The sequence below is a fragment of the Bombus huntii genome, chromosome 5 (genome assembly GCF_024542735.1).
Source record: "Bombus huntii isolate Logan2020A chromosome 5, iyBomHunt1.1, whole genome shotgun sequence".
Lineage (NCBI taxonomy): Eukaryota > Metazoa > Arthropoda > Insecta > Hymenoptera > Apidae > Bombus > Bombus huntii.
In genome coordinates, this window is record NC_066242.1 from 17,522,022 (window position 1) to 17,543,871 (window position 21,850).

The 21,850-nt window shown below is 33.8% G+C and overlaps 5 protein-coding genes across 15 annotated transcripts in view; 2 read left to right on the plus strand and 3 right to left on the minus strand.

The window, feature by feature from the left end:
• Window positions 1-229: 229 nt before the first annotated feature.
• On the minus strand, window positions 230-5,132 carry LOC126866059 (CCHC-type zinc finger nucleic acid binding protein). Of its 3 annotated transcripts, none has more exons than XM_050619155.1 (3): window positions 4,947-5,132; window positions 3,555-3,808; window positions 230-3,391 (listed from the first exon to the last, which is right to left on the minus strand). In XM_050619155.1, exons 2-3 carry the CDS (start codon window positions 3,795-3,797, stop codon window positions 3,167-3,169), a joined length of 468 nt encoding a protein of 155 aa, XP_050475112.1. In that variant the 5' UTR covers window positions 3,798-3,808; window positions 4,947-5,132; the 3' UTR covers window positions 230-3,166. The 3 variants fall into 3 exon arrangements, with proteins under 3 accessions (XP_050475112.1, XP_050475114.1, XP_050475113.1); XM_050619157.1 differs by lacking the exon at window positions 4,947-5,132 and adding an exon at window positions 4,576-4,721; XM_050619156.1 differs by lacking the exon at window positions 4,947-5,132 and adding an exon at window positions 4,571-4,720.
• Window positions 5,133-6,357: 1,225 nt separating this feature from the next.
• LOC126866037 (splicing factor 45) lies at window positions 6,358-8,640 on the plus strand. Of its 2 annotated transcripts, none has more exons than XM_050619106.1 (5): window positions 6,358-6,786; window positions 6,861-7,151; window positions 7,222-7,533; window positions 7,624-8,058; window positions 8,302-8,640. In XM_050619106.1, the coding sequence occupies exons 2-5, from the start codon at window positions 7,035-7,037 to the stop codon at window positions 8,587-8,589; spliced, it is 1,152 nt and encodes a 383-aa protein (XP_050475063.1). In that variant the 5' UTR covers window positions 6,358-6,786; window positions 6,861-7,034; the 3' UTR covers window positions 8,590-8,640. The 2 variants fall into 2 exon arrangements, with proteins under 2 accessions (XP_050475063.1, XP_050475062.1); XM_050619105.1 differs by having other exon boundaries at window positions 6,359-6,786; window positions 6,882-7,151.
• A 524-nt stretch (window positions 8,641-9,164) lies between these two features.
• LOC126866033 (alpha-1,3/1,6-mannosyltransferase ALG2) lies at window positions 9,165-10,929 on the minus strand. Of its 3 annotated transcripts, none has more exons than XM_050619096.1 (3): window positions 10,787-10,929; window positions 10,385-10,702; window positions 9,165-10,309 (listed from the first exon to the last, which is right to left on the minus strand). In XM_050619096.1, exons 2-3 carry the CDS (start codon window positions 10,625-10,627, stop codon window positions 9,329-9,331), a joined length of 1,224 nt encoding a protein of 407 aa, XP_050475053.1. In that variant the 5' UTR covers window positions 10,628-10,702; window positions 10,787-10,929; the 3' UTR covers window positions 9,165-9,328. The 3 variants fall into 3 exon arrangements, with proteins under 3 accessions (XP_050475053.1, XP_050475052.1, XP_050475054.1); XM_050619095.1 differs by having other exon boundaries at window positions 10,765-10,905; XM_050619097.1 differs by having other exon boundaries at window positions 10,761-10,905.
• Window positions 10,930-11,115: 186 nt separating this feature from the next.
• LOC126866043 (malectin-A) lies at window positions 11,116-13,992 on the plus strand. 4 transcript variants are annotated; one of them, XM_050619125.1, is made up of 6 exons: window positions 11,458-11,782; window positions 11,897-11,979; window positions 12,216-12,605; window positions 12,702-12,884; window positions 12,964-13,021; window positions 13,091-13,992. In XM_050619125.1, exons 3-6 carry the CDS (start codon window positions 12,249-12,251, stop codon window positions 13,297-13,299), a joined length of 807 nt encoding a protein of 268 aa, XP_050475082.1. In that variant the 5' UTR covers window positions 11,458-11,782; window positions 11,897-11,979; window positions 12,216-12,248; the 3' UTR covers window positions 13,300-13,992. The 4 variants fall into 4 exon arrangements, with proteins under 4 accessions (XP_050475083.1, XP_050475084.1, XP_050475082.1 ...); XM_050619126.1 differs by lacking the exons at window positions 11,458-11,782; window positions 11,897-11,979 and adding an exon at window positions 11,116-11,257; XM_050619127.1 differs by lacking the exons at window positions 11,458-11,782; window positions 11,897-11,979 and adding an exon at window positions 11,287-11,429.
• Window positions 13,993-17,277: 3,285 nt separating this feature from the next.
• The window catches only part of LOC126866005 (titin-like), a 62,720-nt gene continuing 58,147 nt past the window's right edge, over window positions 17,278-21,850 (minus strand). For all 3 annotated transcript variants that reach the window (XM_050619009.1, XM_050619008.1, XM_050619010.1), the window contains one exon: window positions 17,278-21,661. In XM_050619009.1, coding sequence (XP_050474966.1) covers window positions 17,858-21,661 — 3,804 coding nt within the window. In that variant the 3' untranslated portion in view covers window positions 17,278-17,857. The remainder of the gene's footprint in view (window positions 21,662-21,850) is intronic.

A 21,850-nucleotide genomic window follows, 5' to 3' on the forward strand; every position in this document is an offset into this window, starting at 1 on the left:
AGTAATATACACAAAGGATTAACGAACTGAAAAGGAAAATTATAGATTTACATTTTATTAATAAGTGATCTCGTCTTTCAACCGAAACATAAATAGTACATGAAGTACATATGTCCATATATCGTACTACACTTCCTTAGTCGTAGATGTAACAATACCCCTCGAAATAATGGGTAAGTGGAATCATATGATAAGCATTATATAGGGAACAGAAAAGAAAAACAAGACCTCGTCTTTGCCTCTCCGTACACATTCTATTTCAAAAATTCAGTTTAAAAACATAACTTCAAATACTCCGCAATCCTTTATTACTTTGCAGCTTATTTTTTTTCTTCCTCTTCATCCTCTTCTTCATCTTCTTCCTTTAAGTATTAATAGATTAATATAAGTCGAGCCGTGATTCGGCCGTACACGGATCGAATTAGTTCATACACTGTAACAGTCGTATTCTTTACAATATTCGTACGTAAGTCTTGTAGCAGAGACAAAAGCGCAGGTGCCCTATTCGCACTCGTTTTTAATGCTCGTCTGAACCTCCGGTGCCACCAATGAACCTCACATCTAAATCGTATATCTTCAAAGTGTGCTTTCCCTTTCATCGACATCCTACATAGTAAGACATCGGTTGCTTTTCTTTTTGTCTCTATTTTTCTTCTTACACGATATATAATATATATATATATATATATTATATATTATATATATTATATATATATTATATATCCGTGTGCATATACACATTGAAATCGTATAACATATCGGTTACAGAAACAAAGAGCAAAATTACTTTCTTACACGGATTTTTACTCGGTCGTCCCTTTACAACTCATGTATCCAATGAAAGCACCAAAGATCCATTACGGTCCATTAGCGAAATATAATTTTTTTGATCCTCCAAATCTCGTCAGACGCACTAGTGCACTGATTACAACTACCAAAATCATGTATGAGATCGGCTTAAGTCCCGAACAGTTAAGTGTATAAAATGTTGCAGGACACCTCTACTACGCGATACACAACGCACAAGGCGCTTTTCTTTAGTTCCACCAAGTCAGGCACGCCTGGCTTCTGAACATTAATACACATTGTCGCTGCTGGTAAAAGCATCAATTTTCCTGTATACACGTAGTGCACGTGGCCATTCGTGGTCATCATCTACTGAATAATTTTAAAAAGAATATCCATTAAAAGTTATACGGCTACATGAACGGACGCGTGCACGACATGTTCACGCCAAATCTACCTAGACTAAACATAGATCCGTGAACGATCTTAATTTAAATTGAACCGTTCGTTCGGTAGAACGATTTTCAATCAAAATATTAGGGATTTAATCAATTTATATATCCCAACAACACTGCTCGCATTTATAAACACGGCATCACCGTTCTCGAATTTAACTGCAGTCTATTTCGTTTGTCATTAGACACGTTCATTTTCTTTTATCACCTTCTTTCTTTTTTCATTTTTCTTTTTTTAGAAAAAATCTTGCATACTTTGTACTTGTAATAACATAATAGTCTGCTAGTACCATGTTCGGAAAGATATTTCCAAATCCGCAACATTTTCTTTTCTTTTCTTTTTTATCACCTCATGATTTTCAGTAAATGTGTTCGACAAGAAAAAAAATTACTAGACAAATTGTATCTATAAAATTTCGTTCTACAACTTATAAAAAACATTAATTTAATACTTTATACATGAAAATATAATTTGTTCCTGTTTTTCTGTGATGTATAAATAAGAGAATCATCGGAATTAGTCACCAGCAACGACCAGAGTATATCTAGCTTTTTACAGTACAAAATACAGCTCCTGGCACATATGTATGTATATATGTATACACATATGCGCATATATATATATATACATATACCTAGTAACGAAATATTTCACCATATGTAAGGATATACTAAGGCAAAGTGCAACTGCATCCTTTGAAAGTTCATAACAATCACTGACAATATGAACAATGGTGACCACCTGCATAACAATTATGATTGTACATACAAAATGTGCAAATTTGTATAGACCTCTGTGTTTATATGTATATATACATATATACGTTGTGATGATCATTGACGACCATACCGAGGTAATTGCATTCATTTTCGCTTAAAGAATCTGACATACAATGCATATATATTTTGCCCTGGTTTATGAGAATCTAAGATGATATTTCGAGTATAACTGTATATAAACTCGTAAACACTGACAATCTTACAATTGCGCAACTTTTGTTGACGTCTGAAACTAAGTCTGTTATAAAATAATAGTACAACGATCCTCATTACATCCTTACACATTAAAAATTGGCGTTACTAAACCTTACTTATATGTATTCAGGGCCGGCATGTTCACTTCCTTTCCCATTACTTCTGAACTTTTTTTCTTCTTAACTCGAGTTGCTAGAGAGTTCGAGAGGGAGGACCGGATACAAGATGCGTGGATGTGAGAAAGGAACATAAATTTGATTTATTACGATTTTTTTCATAGTCATTATATATCCCTTTCTTATGTCAAACGGCTATCCATTTATAATTCAATGGGCTGATAATATTTCCTCCCTCAATATGAATTACCAACAAATATCTCAAATTCCATCAGCTGAAGCTGACAAAATATGTCATAAATGCTGCACTTGTAAAATTTCTTTTATGAAATATATTAAGAGTCCATACATCTTGCATCACAAAATAATACGCGTACGAGATAGTTTGAAGGTCAGGGGACAGAGGATTCATGTCTCTACTCTAATTCAATCGAATGTTTATAATATTATTACATCGTATAGTGTGTATTCATGTAATGCTGGATGTGTTCTATGTGTAAATGTACTTTGTGCGCGCGCACGCATGTATAGTGTAATGTAACAGCAATAAAATAAAAAAAATAAAAAAAAAACAGAGACATCATAAGAAAAAACCCTTGCGAAGAGAACAACGACATGTAGAAGGGGAGGGAAACTAGGAATAAAATGGGCTTCCGGGAGTTGGGCATGGAGAGATGGAAATTCGAACGACTATGACAAAACTCATTTTTAGCAATTATACGCATCAACGAGACATACGTTCGCACATCCCTACCTAGCTACAATCCCCGGTAGTAGCGCGCGCGACGGTAAACGGCTTATCGTTAAGCGAGCGGCACGGATTCCGGTTATCTCCTACTTTCTGTCATCCTGATCACATTCACGGCTTAAATGACCAGGCTTGCCACAAGTATAGCATGCTTTTCCTCCGACTTCAGTGCAGTTACGAGCAAAATGACCTGTTTTATTACAATTATAGCAACTTTGCATTCCAAAACGTCCAGAATCATTACCACCTTCGGGGCAGCTACGTGCCATATGACCAGTCTTGTTGCAGTTATAACAGCTCATTTCAGGCCCCTGTTAAAAGCATTCTAGGTTACAATATTATTTTATCGATAATATACTGCATGAAATCTTGCAATATATTAATATATGTAAAATAAACAAATGTGATGCTAAAAATTGATATAGTAACATAAACATATGAAAAGAAAGATAAAATTTGGAAAATTATAGTAACCTGTTGACAGTCTTTTGCAATGTGCCCTACACCTTGGCAACGGTAGCAAAGGTCTTGATCTTCTTTACATTCTCGTGCAAAGTGTCCAAATTGGTTACACTTGTAGCACTTGTCACGACCACGGGCAAAGCCACCTTCTCGATCACGGCCACGGTCACCTCTACCTCCACCTCCACCACCTTGTGGACACTCCCGTGCATAGTGACCCATTCGGTTACATTTATAACAAGCACTTGAACTCATTTTCTATAAATCTACAACAAAAATTAAACAACATATTAATATACACACATGCATATGTATTGATATACTAACATCTTTTTTAATACACTAATAGTAAATTCAATTTTAAGTGATATATAAATTACATTACATATATAGATATGAAATGGCTACACACATATATGAAAAAATTATGTTGGTATTTAAATTAGAACGTATTACCCAATCCAACATAATGCTAAAATATTACAATAAATAAGATATTAAAATATGATATTAAAATAATTATGGAATATAGTTTAAAACTTTGTTAAAGACTTTAAATTATTACATATTCATTAATGATCTAATAAACATCTATAATGCAAAAGTATATACTAATTAGACAATATATTGATATACATATCTTCCAAATATTATATGGAACGAAATGAAGAATAAAATGGGGAAAACAAGATACTAAAACTGTACCAGATTGCTAAAAAAAGTTATAAAAGAGAAAAAGGCAAAAAAGATGAGGAAATATTTCAAAAATATACACTCTTTATCATAAATCTCGAAATATTAGGAAAATTATAATATACAATTGGCAACGTATTCGGAAAAATACAGTAAGCTATTTTAAATAACAATATAAAATGGCATCGTGTATCCAATCCATCCTAGGTACGAGTACGTAGAATGCACGTGTTTGAGGGAAGCGTCGTGCACGCGGAAGCAGTTTCCTTATTTAAAAAATACTAGGTAACACGACAACATTCTACCAGAAAAATAATATTCAAATCATTATGTACAAAACCCTGAGAAATCGCCGTCTATCGTACAACGTGGCTCTCTTGCCCCCACTTTGCAGTGGTGGTACGCAAGTACGCCACGGCGCGAAGATGGCATCCGAGACTGACGCCGTACTGCGCTTTTTTTGCCTGGCCAAAGAAAAGATCGTCGAGGGCGAGGTATACATATACGATCGTGCACAAAACCCGCCGTATCGTACGATGGAAAGAAATTTTCTCCGCGATGCGGCGAAACGAAATAAAATCCTCATTTACTAGTAGAATGAGGAATTGAACCAACGAAGTCGAGGACCACGTGTGGAATCACAGAGAAAGAACCGCGGACCCGCTATCGCGACATATATTATTATTCTTTAGCGACGACATAGCGACTTACCTCCGGTGCTTGATGGAATCGCACAATAAATCCTCCTCTCGTTGGTCTTTACCGACACGTCAGGAACAATGGGTCCGCGGGAAGTACTGTTTTCCTGGGAAAACTCGAACCGATACTCAGCCGAATGACTGCGGCGACCATTGACTACGGGAAGGAAGATCAGCCAGCCAATCGTAGCTACGTTGCCCGCCAAACTCTGTTGCAACCATAGACATAAGAAACATAGACCATTGGTACCAAATAAAGAAAATGATCCTCGTTGAAAAAGAGATAGAGATATTTAACGTACTCTCTCTTTCTTTTTCTAACGGATATTTGCTTCGCCTATAGAAAGAGAAAGGTTGACTTCGCAATTTATTTCTATCTCTTTTTCAATAAGGCTCATTTTCTTCACACACTATTCGCGATCTATACTTCTTATATCTATGGTTACAACAATGGACGCCACTTCCCCTACTGCGGCTATCGTAATCAAGTTGAACAACAAAATTATTTATTTATTAATATTTTTACCGAAATTATCATTTTAGTTATCGCATAATGCATTAATTATTTATTAAAATATGTAGTTTTTCGTGTAAACATCAATCACCGACAAAATTGAAGAAGGCAAATATGATTTTCAGAATATCGCTGGTGATCAACCTCAACATCTATTGGTTCAATATCTTCGAAATTGCGTTGATAACTTATTTCAACCAATCACCTAATGCAGCTGGAATACACCGAAATTACATTCAATTTGAAAAGAATTCATACAAAATGCGAACCTCTACGTCTTATTAAAAAATGATAAAATAAAATTGATTTTAAAAATAGAATTGTAGTTTTGATATCGTTGGTAGTATATCAAGTAAAAAATAAGTGGTCTGTAATAAAAGCAGATAATAATTTGTATGTATTAAACAAACAATGTTTTATATATATATATATATGGAGATCATTATATATCCGTCGCTTATTGGAAGACGTGATTTATAAATTTCACATTTTATAATATGCACATGGAGTAATGCAGAAACATAAATACAAAATTTTAAGAATATATTAAGACTTTCTCTAATAATTGTCTCTAATAAATGTCTCTTTATGTAATGTTTGTATAAAACTTGATAAAAAATATAATACTGATAGTTGTTAACTATAAGCAATAAATATATGTTATCCTAAATATTATGTATTTAAAAATAAATTTATTCATACAATAAAAATTAGAAAATTATGAAAATTCAATATGTAAAACGTATTTTTTATTACATATTATAGTATATTTACTCATGTAAGCCATTATTGAGACAGATTATTACTTATGAAAACTATGTTTATAAATGATAAATAATGTTCAATGTAATTGTTTCATAGTAATTTTATTTATAAAATGAGTATCTGTAAAAAGTTATAACACTATACTTCAATATTGATACTCATTTACTTTGAAAAAATCAATTTAAAAGTGCATTCGTATCATTTAAAACAATTAATGTTTCTAACAAATATATATTAAATTATTGCCAACATTTGTATATTGGATATACATATATTCATATCGTTGCCTTGTTTACTCTACTTTTTAGATCCTAAATTTTTTACTGTATGATAATAACCTACAAATATAACCTACAATTTTTCGGCTTTATCTCATTTTTATTTTTTGTCAACTCTCTCTTGAAGTTTGATTGTATTTGTACATATATTCCTAGTAAACAATTGCATGAGATCAGCGAAGGTGCTATGAATTATTAAGCTTTAATAATAACTGTGGAAATAAAAGTCGTATAAGATATTTTTTCTTAAAAATCGTTTATTCTGATTACGCATACGTATGTATGTACTAGGAGAAGTAAGTATATCCACTGTGTGAAATATTAAAATATTTGAAAAATGTTAAATTGGTACAACTTTATAATTAAACAGTGTTTTCAATTTTAATTGCAGAATTAAATAATATACATTTTAAAGCTGTTTCAAATTGTATTTGTTTGGTACTCAATCGTTTGTTAGTACTTCAGTAGTACATGATAATTTAAGGTTAAGTGTAGTATGTTTTAATAAATACATTCGTAATATATAAAAATTAAATTAAAGACAATGTCTCTATACGACGATTTTGACAAACACAGAACGTCGGAAAAAGTAGTTGGATGGTCATCTAGTATCAAATTATTACAATCTCAACTACAATTAAAAAAGGCTGCTACTACACAGGTATGTGATCTTCTATAACAATGACTAGATGATAGTGGTATTTAATATTATTGCTGTACCATATTTTTAGCCAAAACGCGAACAATATAGAAAAGCAACAGCAGTATTAGCACCTGTGATAGATTTAAAGTCAAAAGCCAATCGGAACACAGAAAGGGAAGATGATGGGCCACATAATAATCCACTCTCTTCTGGTACTGTTAGCAGTATTGGAGTAGGAGGTGAATTTGATTGGAATGTAATAAATGAATATGATCCTATGTGGCCTAATGAATATGACAAAGTTGTTAAAGAACTAAGAGATTTACGTGATAGAGAACACGATCAAGAGACTGAAATGCGTAAACGTAGACGAGACAGTTCACGTTTTGAAGATACACAGGTAATGTATTAAGTTCACTATATATATAACTGAGAAAAATAGAATGTGTGGTTCATATATTTTTACAAATAATGTGCATATTTGCTTCAGGCTTCCTCTGGGAATAGTACAATGATTCCCCCTGAAAGAGATGAGGAAAGAACTCCTACATCAAGAGGTATTGCCGGGGGAGCAGCTATAGCACCACCACCTTCCCTACAAGAATCTTCTGAGCTTCCACCTCCAACACAACCAAGACCACCAACTAGTATAGGTTATGCTACATCATCAGTAGCAGCAAAAATAATGGCTAAATATGGTTTCAAAGAAGGACAAGGACTTGGTAAAAAGGAACAAGGAATGTCTGTTGCTTTACAAGTAGAAAAAACTAGTAAACGAGGTGGAAGGATTGTTGGAGAAAGAGAACAACTTATGCCACCACCACCACCTGTTGCTGTTTCTCCACCTCCAACACAACAGCAAGTTCCACCTTTACAACCTTCGGAAGAACCCAGCATTACTGAAATAATGAAATGTCCGAGTAAGGTAAGAAAAAAATTAATTTCGTTTGAGTCTTGTAGTATTAGTATTTGAGTATGGTATTTGAGATTCAAGTTTAATAATAATATTTTTACTTCGTGAAGTTATAATTCTCATGAAGTTTTTAATTTTTACGTAAATTTGTGCATAAAGTATAGAAAAGTAAATATATTTTTTGTAAAATATACATAAAAGGAACACAATACATATGTTAAAACATTTTCTATTACAAAATATATTATTAATTAGGTTGTATTATTACGTAATATGGTTGGTCCCGGAGAAGTGGATGATGATCTTGAACCTGAAGTTAAAGACGAATGTAATACGAAATATGGCGATGTAGCGCGTGTTATTATTCATGAAGTAACAGAAGCTGCTCCAGAAGAAGCTGTTAGAATCTTCGTAGAATTTAAGAGAATAGAAAGTGCTATTAAAGCTGTGGTTGATTTAAATGGACGGTTTTTCGGTGGAAGACAAGTCAAAGCAGGTTTTTATTCCAGTGAAAAACTTGATAGTTTACAATTAATGGACTAACTTCTTATTTTTAGATTTTACCTAATAAATACAACTTAAGAAAGACAATAACATGAAATTAATATACTGATTATTATGTTGAAAACTATATAATATATTGCAGTTTTGTTGAAACATTCGTGTTAAATAACATTATGAAACTTATGATTATTTAATTTAAAATTACATAATAGTCAATATATTGAGCAATTTTTCAATTTATATCCTGTTATAAACGTAATAGGTTGCAATTTATTTATATGTATATATAAACGGTTTTTATATCTGCTCTTGATAGATCATTGCTGTTGTTTTACCAAATTTAATATAAATTGTGTACACAATAAATATAGGTAATAAATAAAAAAAATTTATAATTCCGCATATATAATAAATAAAAATATTAATTAAGCTTAAGTCTTCAATATTTTAAAATGAAAATTAATATTTTAAAATATTTTAAAAAGTGAATAATATGAAAAAAAGGAACATAACTTTTTTGTGATTTCACAAAATAAAATAATGACTATATTAGCAAATAATGTAGCGAATTATAATTCACATATTAAAAATTTGGTAATTAAGAAAATATTGCGATTGATACAATCAATATATTTTACTACGAAATTTAAAATCGTATAATATGATTCTCATTTCTTTGTTAATTTTTCTCATTAATTTACGTCATAAAGAATATATAGTAAAATTGTAACAATTTAAATTTTTATCTGCTATGTATAAAAGTTCAATAATTACAATTTTACTTTACTTTCTTATTGTCAATTAAGTCTTCAATTGTTTTGTTCAATTGAGCACTAAATGCAGCAGAACTGAAAGTTTCCATAAATCTAACTTTGCCTGCATCACCAAATTGCTGAACATATTCTGGATTTTTAATTAAATCAGCTATTTTCAGAGCAAATGCATCACCAGATAAATCAACCAAAAATCCAGTAATTCCAGAAACAACAGATTCTTTTGGACCACCAGAATTATGTGCAATTACTGGTTTACTCATGTACATTGCTTCAAGTGGTACAATACCAAAATGTTCATTTGGAGGCGTATATAATAAAACCATACAATGATATAAAATAGATACTTTATCAATATCCGAAGGAGAACGAAGAAATATTATTTTATCTGTAACATTTAGCTCATCAGCAAGACCTATTAATTCCAAATAATGTTCTACATTTTCTTCAACTCTTTTATCATATCCACCAGCCATAATTAAATATACTTTTTTGTATTCTTCTTCTTTTAAGTACTTTTTGAGCTCTGCTAGTGCTTCTATTGCTAGGCCCAAATTTTTTTTACGTTCATATCTGTTGATAGATAGTAATATAGTACTATTTGGTGGTAACTTTTTATCAAGTACTCTTTCTAAGGGTATTATTCGAGCTTTATCAAAATAGTCTGTATTGATAGAGGGATATAAAACCTCAGGTTCAATAGTTAATCTCTTAAAAGTGTCCTTAAACACTGAACGTGTATATAGACTATTTACAAATATTTTATGTGCCATTCCAGTTGTTATTTCTTCCAGATAATTAAGGGGTATACGATACAATTGTTTACTAAGACCCTCTGGCCGTGAAAGTAATTGATCTGGATAATGACAATAAAAAATTATGTATGGAATTCGTAACCGAAGAATAGGGATGCATGCAGAAACTAGATCACAGAATACAATGTCTGGTCGATTTTCACAAAAAACGATGTAGCTAGCTGCATATATCTAGAAAAAAAATACAACACAGTATGTGAAAATCATCTATACACATATGTCTTATTTCTTAAGAAATGAGCTCACCATACGAATATAAGCAAAAAGTGCAAAGAATCTACCCAAGATATGCCTGGGCAACCAACTTCCAACAACTGTAACAGGAATTGTTCCATCTTTTGTTTCAGAGAAACAATGTTCCGAATCGTGATGAGTTGTCACGAAATTAACCTCATAACCTTGTTTTTTTAAAGATAATGCAGCATCAACTACCAATCTTTCTGCTCCTCCTATGCCAAGATCCGGATGTAAAAATGTTACTCGTGTCATTTTTATCAATATATTGACATTAAAAATATTATTTGTTGTGGAAAATAGCTCAATACTGTTCACGATACTACCGGCCTGTAACGTAATTAATAATAATAATAATAAACCCACAATCATATATATATACAAGTACCTACACGTTCCTCCCACTAAACATACCGGAGGAAGAAATATGAATTTCGTTCGACCGTTCGACTGTTAGAGACGGAAATAAGTGAAGCCTACTTCTGACAGAATTTTTCTCATATGTATCGGTGATCTCCCTACTCTTGTTAGTCTCTGATCAGAGCATAGTACAACATAGTACAACAATAGTATCTGATAGTACATATTTCTCATGAATAGTACATATTTCTTCGTGTCTTTTCCTATACCACGGTTATAAAAATATTAATTGTTGCCCACTATTTCGTCCGTATAAAACTGATATGAATTTAATTTCGCGATTCTAAGCTTACTATCATTTGTGATAAAAATCAATATAGTAAATAGTATTCAAGAAATATTTGTAGGAAGTAACTATCAACAGTCGGTGAAACAAAGCGCAATCGTGCAGAGAAAACCAAGCTGCTTTAATCTGATTTCGATTTAATCTGATCGCATTATGCTCATTTTTCGGTTCCTTGAGAAGTAAGCGTAATAAAATATAGCTTATATCTATCTGGAGCAAATTTTGTGTATTTTCCAACAATGAAAAAATTATCTAAGTCGATTGAATAGTTTCTGAGATAACCTTGGACACAGACACATACCTACGTATAAACTACCTCTCTTTATAATTTAATATAGGCAAACTACATAGGTACATATAAGTATCAAACGTGGTATGAATCATGTTTCGTTAGTATTCATATATCAATAAAAAAGTTTGCACATTTTATCACAAACGAAATCATTATTTGAAAGTATACTGTGTGGTAGAATTCTCGCTGTTTTAGTTTCATAGAAAACATTGATAATATTCATAACAACATAAACAATTTGGCTTCTACTTCACTCACAGAAGAAATGAATAATTGACTTATATGATTAGTACTTCGTTATAAATATAGAAGATATAAAAGTATTTAAATGAAATTTATATACAAGGCGTCCAAGTTTCTATAGAGGATGATGATTTGCAGAATATGTATCAAGAACCATTTAAGAAAAATCGTAATAATATATATTTATACCAGATAAATTGTCTTCCATTAAATAAATATAAAAGTTTGGTGTATATTTTGTGGAGATTAAATCTTTATTGATATGAAACATTATATTTTGTAGCATATCACTAAAGGCAGTTTCATGTGCGCACCTAACAATGTGTTCACCAGCCACGTAAACTAACGTGACTATATCAATACATGGTTAGAAACATATACATAATTCGTGACCTAATAGTAATGATATTTGTTGACAAAACAGATAGAGTGTAATACTTTGATTTTTCTCAATACAGAATATAATTCAATCGAATAATATAAACATTTCTTTAAGTATAATATAAACATGTTGCTAGCTTTAAATGTTTCACTATTTTAGATATAACCTCATTTGCCGGTTAGTGATCATTTTAAGAAGTTATGATTATATTTTTGCACAGAGACAGTTGAACATTATTATTTAATAAATAAAAATGGCTGTGTTATGGGAAGTATACTTTCTGACAATATCAACGTTATTATTTGTACTTTGTGTACAAAGTTTGCAAAGTTTAGAAGTAATATATGCAATAAATGCTGGTGGAGAAGCACATACTGATAGTTATGGAATTCGTTATACCAAAGATCCTTTAATGAGTAAAGTTGGAACAGGATCCGATTATGGCAAGCAGTTAATTATTGGACGAGTAAATGCAGTTGATCAGATCTTATACCAAACTGAACGATATCATCATAGTACATTTGGATATGATATTCCAATCAGCGAGGATGGAGATTATGTTATGATATTAAAGTTCTGCGAAGTTTATTTCAACTCTCCTAATATGAAGGTAACATTTAGTTTTGTAATTACGATGTGATACTAAATAATTTCTTATTACTGAATATGATTTTAACAGAGTACTGTTTTCTGAAACATGTTTTAGGTGTTTGATGTTGTATTAAATGGAGATCATACCGTTGTTACTGACTTAGATATCTTTGAGAGAGTTGGACGTGGTGTAGCACATGATGAATATATTCCATTTAAAGTTCAAGCTGGGAAATTAATATACAATGATGAAGAGTCCGATATATTAGCTGGAAAAATTAGAGTTGAATTTATAAAAGTATTATACTTATATTTATTTTTCATTTATACAATTTAATCCAACTATGAGTACATTAACCTTTGATAATTAATTGTAGGGTTACAGAGACAACCCAAAGATAAACGCTATTGCTGTAGTAAAAGGAAATATAGAAGGTATTATCTAAATTTGTGATATTTAAGAGCTTCTAAAGTAAATGTTATAACTATGTCAATGTTATTTAGATGTACCACAGTTGGGCCCGATTCCTCAAGAACCGGAAGAATATCACAATATACAAGAAGATGAGGAGGAGTCTACAGTTCGTAGTCGACATACAAGTGGCCCCAGAACTCCAGATCCTTATTCAATCGATGATTCCTCAGTAATGTTACCAGTCTTTGTAGCTCTTGGGGCATTTATTCCTTTACTATTTTGCCTATGTAAACTATAGGCTAAGTAAAAATTTTTGCACATGAATGCCTTGTACTTAAAGACGATAGTGTTCTAATCAGTTTAGGTAAATTTAGCACATGGAGAGTTGGCAATATATATATGTATATGTTGGCCGTGTAAATAGTGGGAACATTTTTGATTTTGAGCTATGTCATCGAATTTCATTACAGCTGTTTATTATTAATTTAATCGAATGAAAATGACTAAATATGTTTTTATACAATGGATAATTCAAATTAAGAATGAAATTAAGAACTTGGGAAGACGAGGAGTTGTTTAGTCATGACTTTTGTTGTCATTATAATGTGTTCATTCGTAAGTTATTTAATTTTTAACTATAGGAGTGGAATAATAGTTTGCACAAAAGTTGACACGTGTTATCTTTTTCTTTTTATATATAATTCCGTGTACTCTTAATACATTAAAGATATATATTTATTAATTTTAGAAAGGCTTGTAATCTAGTATTTATGAAGGATTACATCGAATTCTGATTGTAATTGTTTTTTAGAAATAATATTATAGAAAAAAACGGAGGGAAAGTAATATATATAAGAGTATGCAGTACAATAAACCTAAATATTTTGTTCAAATAAATGTGTTTAAATTTAGTATAAATTCACACACAATGTTACAATCGAATTTTGTAATTGATATATTGTAGCAAGTGAATTAAATTATTTCAATTAGACCTTTAATATCTTTTATACGAGGAAAATTTATGTACTTTTATATTCGGTATATTGGTTACATTTTGTCAAATTGTGTGCTTTTATAAAACGTATGTCGATTACATGTGAAAAAATTGGAATGAATCCAACAATCTGTCAAATACCAAAGTGATTTCAGTCTTTGGCAAATGAGAGGAAATAAAGCTGTTATTATTGTCCAATAGAATTGTTTCCTTCTCACACATTATTTTATAATCCTCTATTTTTTTTACAAGCTTTTTTTAGTATATTCGCTTTGTCGCGACGATAATTTATTATAATAATTCATATCAAGCATTTTTTAAATTGGAACAAAATCCTGTTGTTTTAAAATTTTTCTTATTTTAATTTTTATTAATCAGAAAAATATACATACATGTTTTGTTTATTTTGGGAATAGGAACTGAACAAGGAATTATTTTATTTTATTTAAATTTTGCATAATTTTTTAAATTGTAATAGATCATTAGCTAAATACAAAATTTATATCGAAATGATAGAAAAAGACTAAGATTTGAAACAGTAAATTTTACAATGAGATATAAAATATATGTACATACATACAATTGGAAAGCTACTTATACTATTATTCTCTGTAAAAAAAATTATACAAGCTAGTCCATATAGTCGTATATAGGGTACAGTTTTATTAAGTTTTGTAATAAGATGTAGTTACGTATTTATATAGCGAGAAAAAGTAATTTCTAATCTTAATTTCTGAGTTATTGCAATTAAAAATAAGGAATATTTAAATGTTTCGGAATTATATTAGTACGAAAAAGCAATGAAAGATGGAAACTAAAAAAGATGGAAGAGAGAAAAAATGAGTACAATCATGAACAAAAATGAATTATATCAATACCGTTATTACTAATATATTTAATATTATATAATGTATAATATTTTTCGAATAGGGGTTTAGAAAATAGAAACATAAAATTGATAACTGATAGTACGAAGTTAGCGAAAGAGGATCGATGATTCTGTTTTACCGTAAACCCACCTCAGGGTATGGTTGATGATCGAAGATGTGATTTGCACCGATGAACAGAAGGAAGCACTTACAAGTTAAATTGACCTTCAAATAGTGAAAAGTAATACACGCGCGTATATTTGTATATAGAGTGGCGTATTATTTAATGGGAATAAACTCATTCATCCTATATGAAGGAAAGATCACGTGACCTCTGATCGTTTAGATAGAGTCAAAGAGAAGACGAAACTGATATATAGTCATCATTGAAAGTTAATTACTGATTCAAGGCTGTACTTATATCTCTGAAGTTTCAAACTCTAAGTTTCGAGTAGTATTCATCTTTCGAGAAGGAAAACCAAAATTATAATTTCGTATGGAACATGCTTGAATAGTCGTTCATCTTTTATAATTCATTGAACAAGTTATTAATCATTCGGTTAAATACCCAAATACTAACACAAAAACAGAGAATTATTAATTAAGGAAACATATATATACTCGCGTACAACATTATAGTATTATAGAAACATACATATGTACAAACGCATTAGCAGATAAGACTTAGAATAACGAAAGAAATTGAGCTAGAGGTATAGTTCTAACCAATAAATTAAGTTAGAAACAAAATGTATCAAACGTGCCCATACTCAAAACAGATTGTAATAGGCACAAGCCTCGATACAATACGATATAACGTTGATCGTTTCGCTGAAAATAAAACTTACTGATGCAATTTTTCACTTTCCATCGCAATTGTATGCATATGTATGTATGTAGATGTATTTTAGTAGTTTGGCTCATCAGCCTACGCAATGGTGGGGATGCTCGAAGCCAGAGGGCCTTATCGTTAGGTATCTATTGCCGATTGTTGTGTCAGCATCAACGTTATCGCGATCAAGCTTTGCGATTGTATTTCTAATTTGAGGATAGTTTTTGGGGCTTTTCGATTCATTACACTTGCAGTTTATACCGCCCACTTTTCGGTGTCATTTTTCTTCTGATGATGATGGGAAACTTCTTTTTAAAAAAATAGAACCCGATGTACTATTCAAAGAAAGGTAGTGTGCCAGTGGCAACGTAAAATAAAACGCAGAACAGATGCGTGGATCGCTCATCTTTATCGGTCAATAAGAACGCGATGGGTCAATAAAAGATGTTCTGCGATGCAATAAGATCCGAATATTGAGTACGGGCATGATGGATGGGTGTATAACACACTACATATTAACGTAGTGTACGAAGAGGCTCTGGGATAAATTTATAAACAAATAGACCCGAGCAACAACTAGTCTGTATACGAAAAGAGAAAGAAACAGAAAGGATGATAATATGAGAAACATAAATAAAAGAATATGCGGGTTTTGTTTTACACCGTAATGTTATTTTGGTAGTTAAAAATTCCGTGGGACTGTCATAAATAGCATTGAAAATTTTCTTTACTTCTTTATTCGTATCGTTTAGTGGTAATAAAGATCGAATACCTGTCGAATGTATAATTCAGTCGCACCTTTAAAACCGAGCAACGAAATGGTCCTTAGCAGGGTAATCAATTCTTTTCCTCGTATTGCAATCATTCTTTTGAATAAATCCCTCTTCTTTCATCGTTGCTCGCATTTTTCCACGTTATGTGTATAGTTGATTTTCACGTGTTACACATATAAATTGTCCTTTCGTTTCGTATTTGTTCGAATTTATTTAATATAATAGATATCACATTAACTCATAGAAGTGCTGTACATAGATGGATAGAGAATACATAAGAATAGTAGTAATGAATGACAAGTTTATAATATTCTCTCGCAGTATACTCAACTTCGGAATAGGAACAAACAAAGAAAAATAAATATATGTTACCTGTCGTCCACGTTTTCTGTTTATGTGTACGTGTATGTTCGAATGTGTGAATACGTTCATGTTCATATGTTATGTTTATATGTTTCTGCGTACGTATTTGTACATACGCGTTACATGTATGTGTAATGTAAGTTTTCTTCTATAAAAAGTACGGCGATTAATTATTATCATGTATAATGCACATATAAAATTAAAAAGTATAAAAAACCGTCCAGCTTCGTCATTTACGTTAAGAATATGTTAAGAAACCGACTCGTACGGTCAAGCGTGACGTAACACTCTCTCCGGATTCCGAATTTTAACTGTTGGTGACTTGGTGAACTTGCGCTGCTTGTGTAATGTCATGTTTACAGGCCAGTTACAGCACCAAGAGTGGGCATTCCTCTTCAATTAATATCTCAAAGACCGCTTCCGGAAATGCGTCCATTTATTTACAAAAAAAAAAAAAAAAAAAAAAAAAACATTCGATATTTTCCTCGCTTTTTAATTCGCGTTTCTTCTTTCTTCTCTCTCTCTCTCTCTCTCTCTCGCATTCCGATTTTATTACATATCTTTTGCTACCAGCAAGACATCACATTTCCAGTACGATCGAAGCAGTCAAAAGCGATAGCATATATTTTATTTTTTCTTTTTCTTTTTTTTTTTTAGTATATATTCTCTCTTACACCACCCTCTCTCGCACGCTCTCTCTCTCTCTCCCTCTCTCTCTTTCTTTCTCTCACTCTCTCACGCTTTCATCCATTCTCTTTCTCTCGCACAATCTCTCTCCGCCGATATAGATAAACAGACTTATTACTTCATCGGTACATATACACATTAATATATTATATTTTATAGTTTACGCTAATTATAGTAAAAACTTTTTCCGGTTCGTTATATATTCCCTAAGAAACTACTTTTTTTTTTAGCGGATGTTCTGATGTTTCTCTTTTTTTGGTAAATATAGAACGTTTATCAGTGCGTGATGTACGATCGACATAAAACTAAGATTGAAATCGGTCTTGTTTACCGCAAATTCAATCGGAACTCATGATCAGCTGGTTATCGTTTGGAGTAACAACAGGCGACAGATCTTTTTTCGGTACGTCATCGATCATCGAGTCGATTAACGCGTTTATCTCAGACACGCCATTCTGTAGTACCTTTCCTTTGTCGATGCTTGTTTTTCCCATAGACGAAGTTTTGGAAACTTTCGTTACAGTGGTAGATTTCTTGGTTGGTGACGCAGCCGTGGTAGTTTTCGTTGTCGAGGATACACGTTTTACCGTGGTTGTGGTAGAAGCACTGGTAGATAAACGAGTCGTCTTGCTAGCAGCGGTACTTGTTCGCCCCATGGAAATCTGCTTGTTGGCTGTTTCTTTAACTTGTTTATCGATTATCGGCGACTTGCTGGCGTTTAAGCGAGCTTTCATAGCATTTCCAACGGCTGGAGCCGTTTTAGGTCTCGTACTAGCCGCCGTGGTAGTATTGGAAGCGTTGGTCGCGGTGCTGCTGGATTTTGGAGTTATGCTGGATTTGACGGTCGTGGTGGTAGCAGATGCTGGTTTCGGTTTCGTCGTTGTTCCGGAGGACAGTCGCGTAGTGGATGTTTTGACTAGCGTGGTTTTGGTTATGGACGGTGTTTTGCTAGAAGGTTTAGTCGCGGTTGGTTTAGTCAAAGGTTTCACGTCACCGTTTGCAGTAGGTTTCTTATCGGTGGAAGTCGGTTTCGGCGAGGATGTCGTGGCGACAGGTTTTGGTTTAGAGACACTGCTGACGTTGGTTCTGCTAGTTGGTTTCGTTGTAGTAGTCGATGTCGTTGTTTTTGTAGCGGTCTTCGAAACTGATGGTTTGCTGGCCGTTGCAGCGGTTGAAACCGTAGATTTCTTCGGAGCGTCTAGATCTTTCGGACGAGAGGGTGTCGATGGCTTTTTCGTTGCCGCAGTCGGCGTACGCGTCGTGGAACTTGGAGTTTTCGAGGGGGACGTTGGCACTGATTTCGGTGCAGGTGTCTTCGAAGAAGATTTCATTGGTTTTGCTGCGGATACCTTTGATTTCGTTTTGCTTTGTGCTGCAGCTGCACCCGCTGTGACTGCTGCAGCGGTCACGGCCGCCGTTGCAGCTGCTTCGACGATTTTGTTTTCTGCAACTTGGATTGTCTTTTCTATTTCCAATTCCTTCGCTTCTCCCAGTTCCTTAACGTCTTCTGGCTTTTTAACTTCTGGTTCTTTAATCTCTGACGCCATCATTTCTGGTTCTTTGATCTCTGACTTTGTAATTTCTGGTTCTTTGATCTCTGACTCCGTAGTTTTTAGTTCTTTAATTTCAGACTCCATAATTTTTGTTTCTTTAACTTCTGGTTCTTTAATTTCTGTTTCTTTAACTTCTGGTTCTTTGATTTCTAATTCTTTAACATCTGGTTCTTTAATTTCTAACTCCTTAACTTCCGGTTCTTTAATTTCTGGCTCCATAATTTCTGACTCTTTAATTTCTGCTTCGTTAACTTCTGGTTCTTTAATTTCTGTTTCTTTAACTTCTGGTTCTTTGATTTCTAATTCTTTAACATCTGGTTCTTTAATTTCTAACTCCTTAACTTCTGGTTCTTTAATTTCTGGCTCCATAATTTCTGGTCCTTTAATTTCTGCTTCATTAATTTCTGGTTCTTTAATTTCTGACTCCTCAACTTTCGGATCTTTAATTTCTGGCTCTTTAACTTCTATCTGATCCACTTTTGGCTCTTCCAATTTTAATTGTTCAATTTCTGTTTCTGGCTCACCGTTGATTTCTGATTTATCAACTTTCGGCAAAAGTTCTTCGATCTCCTGCCTTTCTCGTATCATGCATTCTACTTCGACTGCAGGTTCTGTGAGTTTTTCTAGTTCTGCGGTGACATTTCTCGATTCTTCCTTCTTTATAAGTTCTTCCTCAAGATCCTTAACAACTTCGGATTTAAGAATCTCGTCTTCCGTAGGTTGCAATTGGTTCTCCAAACCTGTGAATTCTTGCATAGAATCGGACAAATTCAAAGTAAATTCTTCAACTGGCTCCGCCTTTGGCTCTACAGCTTCCACCGTCGCTTCTGTCGATATCGTTGGTTCCATCGGTTCCTCTACAGAGTTCGTTGTTTCCTCCGCTTCGTCCTCCGCAGTAACGTCTTTCGATTCGGTTACATCTAGTTTTTGGCCAATATCGATAGGGCATTCCATAGAGCAAACAATATCGTCAACTGGTTTTTCCTGAAGTTCCTGGGGAGAAAGGGATGGTGTCATCAAAGAGGCAGGATGTTTTACGCAAACGTCCTGCTGTTCTTCGGCAAAATCTAATAAATTCACTCCCTGCACCGGTGATTTCGTGCATACTAAATCGTCGACTTCCTTCTCATCGAACTGTACGTTTGAAACTATATCCTGTTGAACCAGTTCGAACGCGTCACCAGCTTCTGTGGAATACGTTTGATAAGAATCAGCAGTTTCTTCCGTACGTGACACTTGACAAACGTCGATCGTTTCGGCGGCAGACGATTGGGAAACCACTTCGTTGCTTTCCATACCATACGATTGGAAGTTGTATTGAGTGGGTATAAATTCTGGAGCATCCGCGTGTAACGAAGATCGAACCTGTATGGAAGACTGAACTTGTGCGCTCTCAGTGGTTGCTATCATCGAATCATTTTCCATCGCATCAGGAACTGGTGACAAGGACGAGGGAGTATCAGCCTCGTTCGAGTAAATATCTTTTTGAAGATCGCTTCCAGCAAGAGCAGCGGTGTCCTCGCTAGCTTCGTCTATGAGCTTGGTTTCGTCTATGTCGACGCTCGAAGGCGATAACGGTTGTTCGTTATCAATGGAAACGGGTTCTTTTTTCGACTCGAATTCCAAGGAATAATTCTCGGCCAATGGGGAATGATCGTATTTCACGGTTTCTTCTTGTTCCAATTGGGAACACTCTGATCGCGGATTTAAGAAATCAACGCTGTTGGTTTCCGATTCGTCCGCGTGCCCGATGAAAGTATCCTGGCAATTTTCTTGTTGCAAAGACAGATTCGCGAATACGTCAACGAGCTTGTCGGAAAATGCTGGCTTCTTGTCTGGCAGTTCCTCGGCAGTGGGTCCGGTGGTTATTACGTTCTTCGAGTCAACTTCCATGTTCGGTGATTCCGCCATGAATTCTTCTTCTTCCTCCTTTTCCATAATGCCATTCTTATCCTCCAAATCGGTGTTGCTTAGATTATGAACGGCGTTCAAGTCGACGCTTTTGTCGAACGCCGCTTCGAAGTCGCTGGGTGTGAAGGACATAGCCATCGGGTCTTTAGCGATGTCATACTCGCGGTCGGAGCTTGAGAAAGATTCGTCTATCGCGGAGATACCTGTTCTGTGGAATTCGCTAGCTGTTAAGAAGCTGACTGCCGATTCGTCTCCAAATTCAGCTTTCGTCGACGATATTTCAGAATCGTCCATATTCCCGGATATACTGGTCGCCTTTTGTTGATCAGGCATAAAATCTGTATAGTCGGTGGTACGACACGACACACTATCGCCATTTTGGTACTCTTTCTCTTCGACCTCGACTTCTCTTGGTCGCTGGCACACTTCTTTCTCGAATTCGCTCTGACTGGGTACCTGTATGTCGTCCATCTGTGGAACTTGTTTGAAAGGCGAGCCAGAAACAGGATAATCCTCGACGAGATTCATTCTCGTTCCCATAAACTGCGGTGAAATGGGAATGAATTCTGCCGCGTCAGGATTCAATTGAAAATCCACGTCCTTCGGCTGATCTTGCTCCTCTGCGCAACGATCCTCCAATTTTATCGGTTTCTCTTCCATTCTATCTTCGGTGCTAATCTATTTGCAAAAAACGATTTTCCGTTAAAACCTAATAGTATCGCGTTAATTAAGATCCGACGAAACGTTCGATTTAACGACAAAATAAAACAAAATATAACGAAAGAAACGAAACGGATCAAACGAAATACCGATTCGAATCGGACCTAGCAACTGCTGCCGATGCTACGATGCCGGGGCATCGTAAAT